Here is a 13,732-nt window from a genome sequence, read left to right on the forward strand (position 1 = left end):
TTCCCTCAAATCACAAAACGCTGGGCAGCTACACCCGCAGTCTCAACAGGATGTGGGAGGAGGGCCAGCGAGGCCTCGGCTCAGGTGGACGAGGAATAAGTAAGAATGGCCACGCCCACTGAGACCACAGAAGGAAGCCTGGCGTGTCCCAACCTGAAAATCAATAGACATCAGCCCCCGAGGGAGAGGCACGTGAGAAGCCCACATGGCCCCGAAGCGGCGGGCAGGATGGCCAAGGGGGGAACGTGTGTGCTGCCTCGGGTGCCCTCCGGGCCAGCCGGCGTGCTCAGTGCTTTCCACGGAGGATGCCTCCTGCCCCGTGCCACATCACTGAGGCCACGGACGCACCGGAGCGGCCCCGTTGCTGCGCACGGCCCAGGAGCCACAGTACCTCCTTATTCTCCTCTCTGTCCACCGCGGTCCACACGAAGCCGAAGGCCCCGCTGCCCAGTGGGCTCAGCGTGCTGTACTTGCGGGAGTACGCGCCCTCGCAGGCGGCCAGCCCCTCCACCTCCAGAGCCGTCGGAGGCTCCTCAAACCAGGGCTTGCTCCTGAGCATCTGTGAATGAAACGGGACGCCCGAGGGGCCACGTGTGACCAGCAGCAGGCAGGCTCACGTCATCTGGTCCCCTGTCCCCCCTCCTCCCGTGTCCTGGGGGTACCTGGCCTGAGAAGTGCCCTCCCGGTTAGCCCAGAGGGGCGCACACACCCGAGCGTGTTTATACCCCGCCCTGCACATGGGGCAAACTCAGGTCTAAGATTCCACGTCTGGCTTCCGACTTACCCACGAACTTAGAAGACAGGCCCAAAAAGGCACAACTGGACCTCCCTCCCGTCGCAGAGGAAGCAGAGAGAAAGAGAGAAAAGCCAGGCAGCACCGGTTCCCACACCACGCGGCGGGCGCAAGGTGGGAGCTGACCGCAGACACCCACCTCCCCTGTGCTGGGTCCAGAAAGCTCGCACATGGAGTGGCTGGAGCTGGGCAGGCTGGCCAGGAGCAGGCGGGTCCGCGCGGCCGAGTCCTCGTGGCTGCGTAGCAGGTCTTTCACGAGCCAGCAGCAGAACAGGGTCGCGGAGCCCTGGAGCTCCACCCGCTTCACCTCAAACTGCACACCTGGAGGGGAGGGAGGGTCACCACGACAGCTCCACCGTGCACCGGGCGGGGCGGGCAGGGGCACCCACACTCGGAGGACGGGGGAAGCCTGGAGACAGCTGCCAGGAATGTGAGCGGCCTCAGTGGAACGCGTACGTGCCTATGGCGGTTCCTGCAACCACACGTGCGCGTACGTACAAAGCCCACATGGTTTGGATACACGTCTGTGCATTTTTACACGGCCTCCAAGGTACACGCCAAAACAAACGGGGTCATCTTGGGGGAGGCACTTACAGGTGGCTTTATTTTCTTTTTGTTTGTGTTTTCTAGTACATCTACAGATAACACGTATCACTCGTAGAACCTTTTTAAGGTTAGGGAAGAAGCCTTAGTAATCGACACTGTGAAGTCAGCAGTAAGGAAACGACTGGTGAAAATGATGTGGATCTGCTAAGAAATCAGGAGATGATGCGCTAAGAAATCACGAACCTAATCGACTCCCAGGGGCAAGCGAAGGGGCCCGACAAGAACATTGCCTCCTAGCCCACAGCGCGTCAGGCGCCAGAGCCCCAGCGGCACACGCGGGGCCGCAGAGCACCTCGCTGCCCAGGGTGACCGTGGGGGTCGGGGCCGGCAGAACCCGTCCCCTGGTGCACGGAGCAGCTCCCAGGGAGGGACCGCAGGCTCCACCCTTCCCTACCACGTGCACCCGTCACCCTACTTTTCAAGAGATAAGCTCTCACTGCAGACCCTTCAGCGCATCATTTCTGCCCAAACTATTCAGGGGGTGCAGCCACGTCGGACTCCGGGACGAGGAAGTCCCTGCACCGGCCATGCTGTGCTCCCACAGCAGCCACCCGCCACATACTCAGCCACGAGCCGTCCCGGTGGTAACAGCTGCCGGAATAGGTGCCCTCCTGGATCTCATGCTGCAGAGGGGCCCCGGGCATCGCCGGGCTGTCCCCTTTCACAGGCGTGGAGGTGACCTGGAAGCTCAGCCTGGGCTCCTCCAACGGGCACACCTCCACGGAGCCAGCTCCCGGCGTGGGAAGGACGCAGGTTGGGTTCTCTCTGCCACTCACTTTGTAGGGTCCTGAGGACACCACACGGGTCTCCGAGGGCTCGGCCGGGCCGCGCCCCAGACAGCTCTCGCGAGGCTGAACTTCACCAAGATGCAAGCAGGTGCCCGTCAGGAGCAACAGCTCTCTGTCGTCCAGAACTTGTGACCCGGGCCCGTGCGGACCACTCAGGTCTGCGTCAGAGCCCGCCAGCGAAGGAGAGGCCATCTCCACAAGCTCCGACGCGGTACAGGAACGGTTCGAGAACGTTCGGTCTGTCCGTTCACCGAAAAAGAGTTCCTTGAGATTCCAGGAAAATGAATTCCCATCGGCCTCCCGGGCCTGCACCGCATCCAGGACCCCGGGGAGGTCTGTGGCCAGTGCGTAGTAAGCCGCGGAGCTGCCCACACGGCTGCGCGGGCCTCCACCTCCCGGGTCACACAGCGACACAGGGGCAGAGAATAGGGGGTGCTCTGTGTAAGAGACGCCCGGTGGCCCCACGACGCTCCACTTGGACAGCTGCTCCTTAATTAGGCAAGTCTGCAGCTCATCTAGGTCACTCTCCCCTGCCCACGGCTCATCTAGCACAGGCTTCCAGAATGAGGGTGGCGCTGCCCTGGGGGGGCTTCCGGGCTGCGTGTTCTGCTCACCCCCATACCTGGGGTAGCACGGCAGGAGGCGCTGTCCCGCCGGCTGGCCTGCAGCATGGGGCACGGGCATGACAGAACCAGCCCGATGGTTTGAACCACTGGCACTGCTCACACCTGCCCCCTCCAGCTCTGCCTCCTGGTGCGGGCCACACACCCCAGGGTTTCTGCTCCCACCCTCTGCTGGAGCCGGGCCTTCAGAGTCTTCACGTGAAGCAAACGTCCACGTGTCCCTGGGGCCAGACCCACTTTTTCCCTCAAGGTCCCGTATGAGGCTCTCTGGGGCTGCACGCTCCTCCTTCTCCAAGACAGTGTCCTGCTGGGCCTCGGGTAAGGACCACTGGCTATGCGCTGGCGGGCATCCTTCTGGGAGGTTCCGCTGGTCCTTGGACAATGAGTATTCCTGGGTTGTCGGGCTCCTTTCCAGGGTGTTCTGCTGGTCCTTGGACAATGACTTTTCTCTGAGGGCTGCCAGGCTTCCTTCTGGAGTGTTCTGCTGCTGGCCCTCAGGAAATAACCACTTACTGAAGGCTAGTGAGCTTCCTTCTGGGATGTTTCGCTGGTCCTCAGGCAAGGACTGTTCCTGGCATGGTGGGCATCCTTCTGGGATGTTCCTCTGGTCCTCAGGCAATGAGTATTCCTGGGATGGTGAGCATCCTTCTGGGATGTTCCGCCGGTCCTCAGGCAGTGACTGTTCCTGGGATGGTGGGCATCCTTCTGGGATGTTCCGCCGGTCCTCAGGCAGTGACTGTTCCTGGGATGGTGGGCATCCTTCTGGGATGTTCTGCTGGTCCTTGGGCGATGACCGTTCCTGGGCTGGCAGGCTTCCTTCTGGGATGCTGTCCCCTCTGAGGATTGTAACACGGATGATGTAATTACTTAAGAGCCACAGAAGAAGCAAAAGTAAAGACCACACGGATCCTCCTCTATTAAAGACAAGTATAATGCAGTCGCCACCATAAGCTATGAGCAGCTCATGTATTCTCTAGATAAATCCTCATTTAACAATGATTTAGCAAAGACAGCCCTGAACACCCAGGACGCTACGTTCAGGGCTCCGGTCAGCATCGTCGCTTCGCGGGGAGGGAGCCTCCCTGTAGCCGGGCAGCCCTGTACGATGTTGACCTGTGATCGGCTACAAATGCTATCAGATGTCACAGCCAAAGACAGACAGCTCTGAGAGGCTGGCACAAGGAGGGGCCGTGAGAGCAGGGCCTCACAGGGGTGGGAAGAGCTGGGACACAAGCCCAGGAACTTCGCACGGAGGCCACCGAGGGAGGGGCCGCCTCCAGGCAGGGGGGCGGTCACAGAGCCAAAGGCCCCAGGTGAGGACCCCCGCCCCCACAGCTGGCCCGGCCACCGTGGCCCCACGTGACAGATGACGCTGAGCTCCTGCCCGGGGCCAGCCGAAGCCTGACGCCAGCACCAAGATGCACAGAAGGTGGCCGTGGCCAGCCTCGCCGGGGCGTGTGCGCCGGTGATCTGGCAAGCATCACCACAGAGGTTTGTAAAGAGGCCCGGGTTAGGAAGGAACCAACACAAGAGGGCAGGTCCCACAGAGGAGGGAACCGTGAGTGGGGTTCTGGGAACAGCAGCAGTTTTCTGGGGAAAACGAGGGCACGGGCAAGGGTGTGTGGAGGCCAGGCAAAAATCATCTGCGTCTCTGGCTGTATCTCTCTATCTCTGTCCATTCACCCAGGTCAAGAGACCAGCCTGCAGCTGGCCCCCAGGAACCGGCACGTCGTCTGCAAGGTCCAAAAAGGAGGCAGACGGTCTCAATCCCCTTTCTAAGCAGTGCGGGCACCCTCGGAGGGCACGCAGGGTCAGGCCCCAGGGCAGGGTAGGGCACCCTCCCGTGTGGGCACGCGGGGCGAGGCCAGGGGCAGCACTGTGCCCGCGTCCCACCACCACAGCTCCCAGCAGCCAGGTTTCATAGTGTCACTGCGTTCCAGCCAGGGTAAACCGAGGAAGTGACAAGGAGGCTTCCGGGGGAGCCTTTAAGTACAGAGAGGCTCCCGTCCCCCTCCCACCTCCCCTCCACCCCGCTGCCCCAGCTGGCACACGGCAGGGCCCGCACCAGTGCCTCCGGGTGGTTCACGCAGGGTCAGAGGCTGGTCTCCAACACAACAATCCACGTGGCTGTGTTAGCAACTGCCTCCGGGGCTCCTGGGAGAGCTGGGAGAATGAGGAGCAGGCACGACCCTCGGTCCCCAGGCACCGAACACTCCCAAAGTCATGCTGCAAACCTGCCCTCCCACTTCCCAGTCTCACCGTGTTTGCTGATTTAGCCCATTTTCTGCTACAAAGTATTTCTTAGGGATGATCCTTAGCATTCCTTTTGCAATGCTTATTTATGGAGTGAGTGATGAGTGACTGAGGGAGCGATGAAGGGGTGAATGACAGAGTGAATGAAGGAGGGAGGGAAGGAAGGAAGGAGAGAAGGAAGGAGGAAGGGAGGGAGGGAGGGAGGAGGGAAGGAGGAAGGGAGGGAGGAAGGATGGAAGGAGGGAGGGAGGGAGAAAGGAGGGAGGAAGGAAGGAGGAAGGGAAGGAGGGAAGGAGGGAGAGAGGAGGGTGGGAGGGAGGGAGGGAGAAAGGAAGGGAGGAAGGAAGGAAGGAGACGAGGGAAGGAAGGAGGGAGTGAGGGAGGGAGGGAGGAAGGAGAGAGGAAGGAAGGAAGGAAGGAGTGAAGAAAGGAGGGAGGGAGAGAGGAAGGAGGGAGGGAAGGAGGGAAGGAGGGAGGGGGAAAAGGGAGGGAGGAAGGAAGGAAGGAGAGAAGGAGGGAAGGAAGGAGGGAGGGAGGGAGGGAGGAAGGAGGGAGGGAGGGAGGAGGGAAGGAGGAAGGGAGGGAGGAAGGATGGAAGGAGGGAGGGAGGGAGAAAGGAGGGAGGAAGGAAGGAGGAAGGGAAGGAGGGAAGGAGGGAGAGAGGAGGGTGGGAGGGAGGGAGGGAGAAAGGAAGGGAGGAAGGAAGGAAGGAGAGGAGGGAAGGAAGGAGGGAGTGAGGGAGGGAGGGAGGAAGGAGAGAGGAAGGGAGGAAGGAAGGAGTGAAGAAAGGAGGGAGGGAGAGAGGAAGGAGGGAGGGAAGGAGGGAAGGAGGGAGGGGGAAAAGGGAGGGAGGAAGGAAGGAAGGAGAGAAGGAGGGAAGGAAGGAGGGAGGGAGGGAGGGAGGAAGGAGGGAGGGAGGGAGGAGGGAAGGAGGAAGGGAGGGAGGAAGGATGGAAGGAGGGAGGGAGGGAGAAAGGAGGGAGGAAGGAAGGAGGAAGGGAAGGAGGGAAGGAGGGAGAGAGGAGGGTGGGAGGGAGGGAGGGAGAAAGGAAGGGAGGAAGGAAGGAAGGAGAGGAGGGAAGGAAGGAGGGAGTGAGGGAGGGAGGGAGGAAGGAGAGAGGAAGGGAGGAAGGAAGGAGTGAAGAAAGGAGGGAGGGAGAGAGGAAGGAGGGAGGGAAGGAGGGAAGGAGGGAGGGGGAAAAGGGAGGGAGGAAGGAAGGAAGGAGAGAAGGAGGGAAGGAAGGAGGGAGGGAGGGAGGAAGGAAGGAGGGAGGGAGGGAGGGAGGAAGGAGAGAGGAAGGGAGGAGGGAAGGAGTGAAGGAAGGAGGGAGGGAGGGAGGAAGGAGGGAGGGAAGGAAGGAAGGAAGGAAGGAAGGAAGGAAGGAAGGAGGGAAGGAAAGAGGGAAGGAAGGAAGGAAGGAGGGAAGGAAGGTGGGAAGGAGGGAGGGAAGGCGGGAAGGAGGGAGGGAAGGAGGGAGGGAGGGAGGAAGGAGGGATGGAAGGAAGGAAGGAAGGGGGGAGGGAAGGAAGGAGGGAGGGAGGGCAGGAGGGAAGGAAGGAAGGGGGGAGGGAAGGAAGGAAGGGGGAGGGAAGGAAGGAAGGAAGGGGGAGGGAGGGAAGGAGGGAGAGAGGGAGAAGGGAGGAAGGGAGGGAGGAAGGAAGGAAGGAAGGAGTGAAGAAAGGAGGGAAGGAGTGAAGGAAGGAGGGAGGGAGGAAGGAGGGAGGGAAGGAGGGAGGAAGGAAGGAGGGAGTGAGGGAGGAAGGAAGGAGTGAAGAAAGGAAGGAAGGAAGAAGGAAGGAGGGAGGGCAGAAGGAGGGTAGGAGGGAGGGAGGGAAGGAGGGAGGGAAGGAGGGAAGGAGGGAGGGAGGAAGGAGGGAGGGAAGGAGGGAAGGAGGGAGGGAGGAAGGAGGAAGGAGGGAGGGAGGAAGGAGAGAGGGAGGAAGGAAGGAGAGAGGGAGGGAGGGAGGAAGGAGGAGGGAGGAAGGAGGGAGGGAGGGAAGGCAGGAGGCAGGGAGGGAGGGAGGAAGGAGGGAGGAAGGAGGGAGGGAAGGCAGGAGGGAAGGAAGGAAGGAGGGAGGGAAGGAAGGAAGGAGGGAGGGAGGGAGGGAAGGAAGGAAGGAAGGAAGGAAGGAAGGAAGGAAGGAAGGAGGAGGGAAGCAAGCAAGCAAGCCAGGGGCAGTGACAAGGACAAGCACACCTACAGGGCCTCTAGGAGGGACGTCGGTCTAGCACTACAACTTGAGCTCAGCACATCCAACCCGAGAGAAGCGTCGGAAGCGGCTCCCTGGCGGGACTTCCTTGTCGCACAACCTCGTCCCAGAAAATGGAGCGTGCGGGGCCCAGACGGGAGCTTGGGGCAGAGCAGATGAGAGCCACCGCCAGGGTCCCCCACCCCGGGACTCGCAGGCCAGGAGCCCAGCGGCTTGTAGCAGCGACCACCCCTGGGGCCAGGGGGTCACGCCTCAGGCGGCCCCGCCGGGGGAGGGTCCCCCCGTCCACAGATGGGCACGTGGCACAGAGACCATCCAAAGCGGACCCCAGAGCGAAGTAGCGGAAAGCCAGGGAATGCAAGCCAACGGCAGGAAAGCAGCGAAACCGCAGAGCTCCACGGGAGGTGACGCGTGGAAAGGGCTCGGACGCACACGTCTCACACACACACGTCCAGCACGACACGCACGGGGTGACCCGGTCTGTGCCACAGGGGCAAGAGCGGCTGCCCACGAGCACCCGCGGACGCGGAGGACACGCTAGGAAGGTGCCCCGCTCCGAGGACGGGGACGTGGCGGGGCAGCCCCAACGGCTGACGGCGGCTCCCGCGGGGAGAAAACTAGTTGAGAAACTCCAAAACGCTGTGTACCGTGGGACCACGATAACTAAGCAGGGATGACCGGTGAGTTTCTCTCTGCCTTTCTACATTTTCCACGTGTTCTAATGTGGACTTGACCACTCTACATACAGTATTTCGTTATTTAAAAGAGAGCAGACGCAAATGGTTTTTTAAATGAGGAAATCCTGCTATGTTAACTCCCCGGAACCCCACCCACACAACGGGGCTGGGTCTCAAGGCCACCACCGGGGACCACGCCGGGGACCACGCCCAACGGCAGACTCCGGTGCTCGAGCAAGCACTCGGTGGCCAGGAGCTAGCGCCACCGCTGCTGCGGGCACCTGTCTCCCCGCAGCAGCACGCTCCTCGACCGCGCCCGCCCAGCGCCACCCCACCCCACCTCCAGGGGACTCACCGCAGAACAGGCGGAGGCGGGAGGGCAGGAGGGAGGTGGCCTCCGGGGTCTGCCTGGCCCCCGGTCCCTGCGAAGGCTTCTCGGCTTCCCGCTACCTCTAGGGTCTCGCCTCGTGGCAGCTCGTGGTCTCCGACAAGCGAGCCGTCAACCCTGGAATCTGGCAGCAACAGAACAGACCGTTTCCCACCTGCTGACCGAGTCTCCCCCCACGGGACTCGTGAGCAGGGGGGGCCCCGACCTGATCTCGGAAGCCGTGGCGAGCCTTCGTCCGCAGCGTGTCCCGGGCCACCCCTTCGCCACTCCGCAGGTGCCCAGTCGGGGCCAGCGGCCCCCACTCTCCCTGCTGCGGTGTCCCAGGCCCTGCCCTCAGCCGGCAGGATCCCACCACCACCACCCCCGGGGCTGCAGCGCGTCCCTCCATCTGCCGAGAGCCCCCCCGAGGGCTCTGCTCTGACTCCAGGTAAAAGCCCAAATCCGTACTGTGACCCCCACGGCCCTGCGGCCCGCCTCCTGACGCTCCGCCCAGGGCCTCTGGCCCCCGTCCCTGGAACGCCACTCCTGCCTCCTTCAGTGCTTCACCAAAAGCCACCATCCCAAGGGTCCCTCCCAGGCTCACGGACCCCGAGACTGTACGTCCTCCCCCTGCCTCGCTCTTCCTCCTGAGGGCTGGTCACCTACGCGTCAAGCCTATACTTGCGTGTCACAGCCTCCCCACCAGCTCCCCGGCCCGGTGCCTGTCCACCCACATAGGGCTGAGCACACAGCAGGGGGGGTGGGAGCAGGCGGGCTGTCCCTGTAAATGGCCGTCTGGTTCGGGGCCGTGGGGAAGAAGCCCGGCCCCCGGCGGTGGAGGTGGACGGGCCGGCCCCGTCTTTCCAGTGGACATTCGGACAACAGCCGGCAAAAGCAAGCATCCCCACGTGCCCAGAAATGCCACTTCCGAGAGTTCATCCTGAGGAGGCACAGGGAGAGGGGCAGAAGCGACCCCCGCCCCCTGACCTTCCACAGAGAACGTGCGTTAGACACACCCACAGGAGAGACGGTGGAATGGTGGGAAAGGGAAGACTCGGAACTAGCGACGGAGAAAAGAAACTGAAAAAGGGCCGTCTGTGTAGACAGAACGCAGATGCGACGGAGGAAGCCGGCGTGGGAACAGTGGAGACCCCAGCAGAGCCAGCAGCCCGACAAAGCACCTCGTGAAACAAAATGCCACGAGGTCACCTCCAGTGCCTGGAAAGCAACCCTCAGGGCACGCACCCCACTCCCAGCCTCGGGTCCGAGCCACGCGCTGCAGAAACCCCCGCTGGGGTTCAGCGCCCAGAACACAGAGCGCTGCCCCACGACACAGCGGCTCCCACGTGGCCCCTCCACTCCCTTGGTGACTGTGTTAAACCCCCGTATGTGAGCGCTCAGACAGCAAGTCGGGCCACAGGCGGCAGCACGGGGACAACGTGTTCCAAGGTACCCTGAGCCTGCCCCGTGCGCACGGCATCACTACCACGCCACCCTCCGAGAGGGCCACGGAGCCCTGGACACATGCGGCCGCCTGACGCCTGCTGCTCCCCAGCAGCCCTCTCGTTTCATTTCCGGTGTCCCCTCCCACGGGACGTCAGAGACCAGGGAACGTGAGGACCGCACCCTGTCAGCGGGCAGTGAGGGAGCGGGTACTTGCAGAGTGGGGCCCTGTGGGCTGGGAGCAGAACGGGCGCAGCTGCTCCTCGCTCCCTGTCAACGGAAAGGTGAGCGCTGAGGAGGCTGCCGGGCGGTCTTGTGCTCTGTGGTCCCTGCTCCTGGTGCCCCGAAGCCAGAGAGGAGCCCTGCCAGGGCGGGAGCCGTGCTCCCAGCCTGTCCTCACACACCACGGCACCTAAGATGTTCACGTCTTGGGGACTTGGGATATTTGCTGAAATAATACTAAACGCTAAACTAAAAGTACAGAGGAGAAACACAATGAGCAAATAGGCCTAGAACTACTTAACTTAGGGGTTAACGCGATAGGCTACGTTAACACTGTCGTAGGCTATGTGAGGCTCCACAGATCTACTCGTAAAACACCACCAACAAGCTACCCCCGGGACCCTCTCTACGCTCACGGCTGTCAGACTCACGACACGTCCCATCCCCTGGGAACACAGAAGGCCCGCGACAGACAGGGTCTCCACGAATGCCACTCGCTTACACTCTCCATCCCGCCCAGCACGCCCGTGCCCCCTCCCTCCGAGGTGTAGAGCTGTGTGTGGCTGGGCAGCCACGGACGCACCTGGGAGGAAGAGGCTGGGCCGACCCTTGGCCTCGCCGGCCGGGTCCCAGCCCTGGTGGGGGTCCACAGCACTCTCCCCAGGCTCACTCTGGTTGCCAACGTCCAAGCAGTTGGTCAGGTTTGGCCGTGGTAAGGAACTGTCATATGCGAGCTCCATGTAGTCGTAGAAACCGGGAATCAGAAAAGTGATATTCTAGAAAAGAAACCATGACATTTCAGATCTGGTGAGGATCCACCCTGACCCACGGGGCCGGCGCACCATCCGGTCTGCAGACAAAATGAACGCGACGCGAGCACATCTCCGGGCAAGGTGAGCAAAGACCCCAGGTCGTATTCCTTTCAACAGACCCACAAAGCCCCTCTGACACTCAACATGGAATTCGTGACTTTTCCTCCCTTTTCTTACGAAAAAACAAAATCAACAACTGAAGCTACCAATACCAACACCTCCATGTCTCCCGGGCAGATGTTTGCCCCATGTTTTCCTTAGGCATGAAAGCCACGTGTGCAAATCTCACGTGTGCAAACGTGGCTCTCGGGGAGCGACGGGTGCCCAGGATAAGACAAAGGACCTGGGGCGCCTCTGCTGTGCTGGCCAGCGCCTCAGCATGAGGGTCCCAGGCCCCGGAGCTGCAAGGACACGTGCCCTCTCTGAACCCGTGTGCGCCCCCTACTCACAGCCGTGTGAATCCGGAACACGGTCTAATCCAGAGGCAGGTCCATCCACCCCACACGCGGTCCCTACAAAGACGGGACGCCCTCGATGTTCCTGCGGGAACCCCTGGTCCAGAACTCACACTGACTGTGTTTTCATTAACTTCAAACTAAGTTTACCTTCGTTTGGCTAAGTTTCAGCTCACTTGCTCCTGATATTTCTAACTAGAAAACAAAGAGGGACCTGTGTTTGGACCTTGTCACTGGGTCTGAGGATGACAAGAGGGAACAACGTTCCCTTCCTCTGCGGCAGCGCCCTCCGTGAAGGGCTGCAGGCACCCAGGGGCTGAGCCGGCCGGGCGCACCGGCACAGTGGCCACTCGACGTCAAAAGCGATGCGCCAGCCGGCAGCCTCTCCCTCCCCCGTGACCCTCCTCCCACTGAGCAGAGGGCCCGTGTCCCCTTTCCAGGACGCAGGAGGACCCTGGGACCACGTGAGGAGCATGCTGTGGCTGCCTGAGATGCTCACCCGCCCTTGGAGCCCGGCCACCACACGACACACAGGGGCTCTCGACACCAGCCCCAGCCACGGACCCGGGCAGCCAGACCCACGGGTAGGCGCGCCTGGGGACGACGCCAGCCCCGGATGGCACTGCATCAAAGAGAACAGGCCATCCCGCCGAGCCCAGCCCAAAGGGCCCATCTGTGACCTAAATATGAGATCGTCATGTTTTAGGCACCAAGCTCACAATGGTTTGCAGCAACAGATACAGACTCTCAGCACGGTCTTAGATAGAAACTGGCAGTTGGCATCCCAGCTGGGCCTGGCTCTTGGTGTGTGGAGATTTCCGCCTCCCCGTGTTCAAGAAATTCAGAGAAAGCTCCATCCAAGGAAGAAGTTCATAAACACTTTCCTCTGACTCTGACCGCACAACAGACCCCCCCAAGATGGCCCCCAAGGCACAGGAGGTGAGACAAGCCCCGAGCTCCACGCGCAGAGAAAATCCCCACAGGTGGGACACACGCTCTGCTCGGGACAGGTCTCAGGGTGACAGCCCCTCCCTCTCCCAGGGCAGCACCTCGAGACAGCCCAGGGGGTCACGGAGGGCTCGGCGCGGGGTCCGGAGAAATGAGTGCAGACAGGGAGCGCGCCGCCCGGCACCCCCCAGGGGCGGCCAGGGGGCCGGCCCAGCAGACAGGGAGGCACGGGGCCTGCGGCAAGCACAGGTCCGCACTGTGCAAATGGGCCGGCCCCCTGCAGGGGCACGCAGGCCGGCCACCCACGCAAGGCCCACCTTGCCCAGGAGCTCCGTCTTCCCGTAACCGAACAGCATCAGGGCAAAGCTGTGGTTGATGCCATAGATGGTCCCGTCGGGCAGGAGGGTGATGAGGCCGCTGATGGTGGAGAACACCCAGACCGACGCCGAGTAACCCCGCTCAGGCGCTGCCCTGCCGTCTTCCACCACCTCGCTTCTGGGCTCGGATTTCAGTTTTAAGCTCAGAGGGAAGGTGGTGCCATCTTTGGCCCTCCCGACAGACCTCTGAATCTTGAGATTCTGGAAGGAACACGCACCACTGAGCTGACAGCAGCATCGCACCCAGCCCCAGCTTTGAGTCTTTGTAGCTTGAGAAGTGAACCCACCCACGTGTGCTGGGGAGCACCCCCAAACATCACACTCCCCACACCGGCCCTCCTTCCCTGAGCTCCCCGCACCCCGCCTTTGCCCCAGGGAAAGCGGAAGCTGGCCAGGAGCTGTGACCGGGGGCGAGGGCACCCCAGCACGGCGGCCGCTCACCACTCCAGAAAGGCCCGAGGGCAGCAGACACCAGGGCAACCAAGACGCGCGCGAGGGCTGGCGTCTGGGAGGGAGGGCCAGCGTTCCTCCCCGCTCTCCGCCTCGGACGCCAGTATCCCCAGGGGGCCCCCTCTGCGGACGGCCCCACCCCTCACTCCGTCCCCCATCCCTCGGCCTGAGGGGCAGTGGCTCCCTGCTGTTGCTGACTACTGGGTGGCCACGCCCCATCTGCCTCGTCGGCACCTCCATCACCCACGAGAGCACATCCTTGCTTTACGTTTCCCTTCTTGAAGACTTGGAATGTATCCAGTTTCAAGTAAACCTCGGCCAAGGCAGCGTCCTCACCAGGGGCTTTGAGACTGTGCACCCTTTCAGGTTTCAAGATGAGGCCCAGGCTTTCGTGCCCACCCCTCGCCCTATCCCGGCCACCCCTTCGAGGGGCCACCTGGGAGCCAGAAGATGTGAAGGGGCCCACGTCGTGGGCACCCCCCTGAACGCAGGAGGGGAGCTTCACTCAGCAGCACTGCACCCTCAACAGGGTCGGGACTCCACACGCCAGGCTCCCTGTGCCAAGGCCGCAGGCCGGGCGCCAGGTCCCAGGGGGCCCCACAAGGAATGAGGGGTGCAGCACCTGTCTCCACTCGCTGCCGGGGAGTCGGGGACTCTAGTTCGAGACTCTTTCAAACGTGCCTTCTAGAACATACTTCTCTTGGATG

General features: G+C 62.2%; 1 protein-coding gene across 5 annotated transcripts in view; it reads right to left on the reverse strand.

Annotated features, from left to right (window-relative positions):
- Positions 1-13,732, reverse strand: part of PASK (PAS domain containing serine/threonine kinase) — a 41,215-nt gene that overhangs the window by 11,843 nt on the left and 15,640 nt on the right. For all 5 annotated transcript variants that reach the window (XR_007149569.1, XM_047846415.1, XM_047846417.1 and 2 more), the window contains exons 8-13: positions 12,516-12,776; positions 10,567-10,759; positions 8,307-8,463; positions 1,962-3,646; positions 933-1,114; positions 392-559 (exon numbers count right to left, since the gene is read on the reverse strand). Coding sequence is in view for 4 of the 5 variants with exons in the window: in XM_047846415.1 (XP_047702371.1) it covers positions 392-559; positions 933-1,114; positions 1,962-3,646; positions 8,307-8,463; positions 10,567-10,759; positions 12,516-12,776 (2,646 nt within the window). In the remaining variant the exon portion in view is untranslated. The remainder of the gene's footprint in view (positions 1-391; positions 560-932; positions 1,115-1,961; positions 3,647-8,306; positions 8,464-10,566; positions 10,760-12,515; positions 12,777-13,732) is intronic.

This window comes from Prionailurus viverrinus, unplaced genomic scaffold (assembly GCF_022837055.1).
Source record: "Prionailurus viverrinus isolate Anna unplaced genomic scaffold, UM_Priviv_1.0 scaffold_39, whole genome shotgun sequence".
Classification (NCBI taxonomy): Eukaryota; Metazoa; Chordata; class Mammalia; order Carnivora; family Felidae; genus Prionailurus; species Prionailurus viverrinus.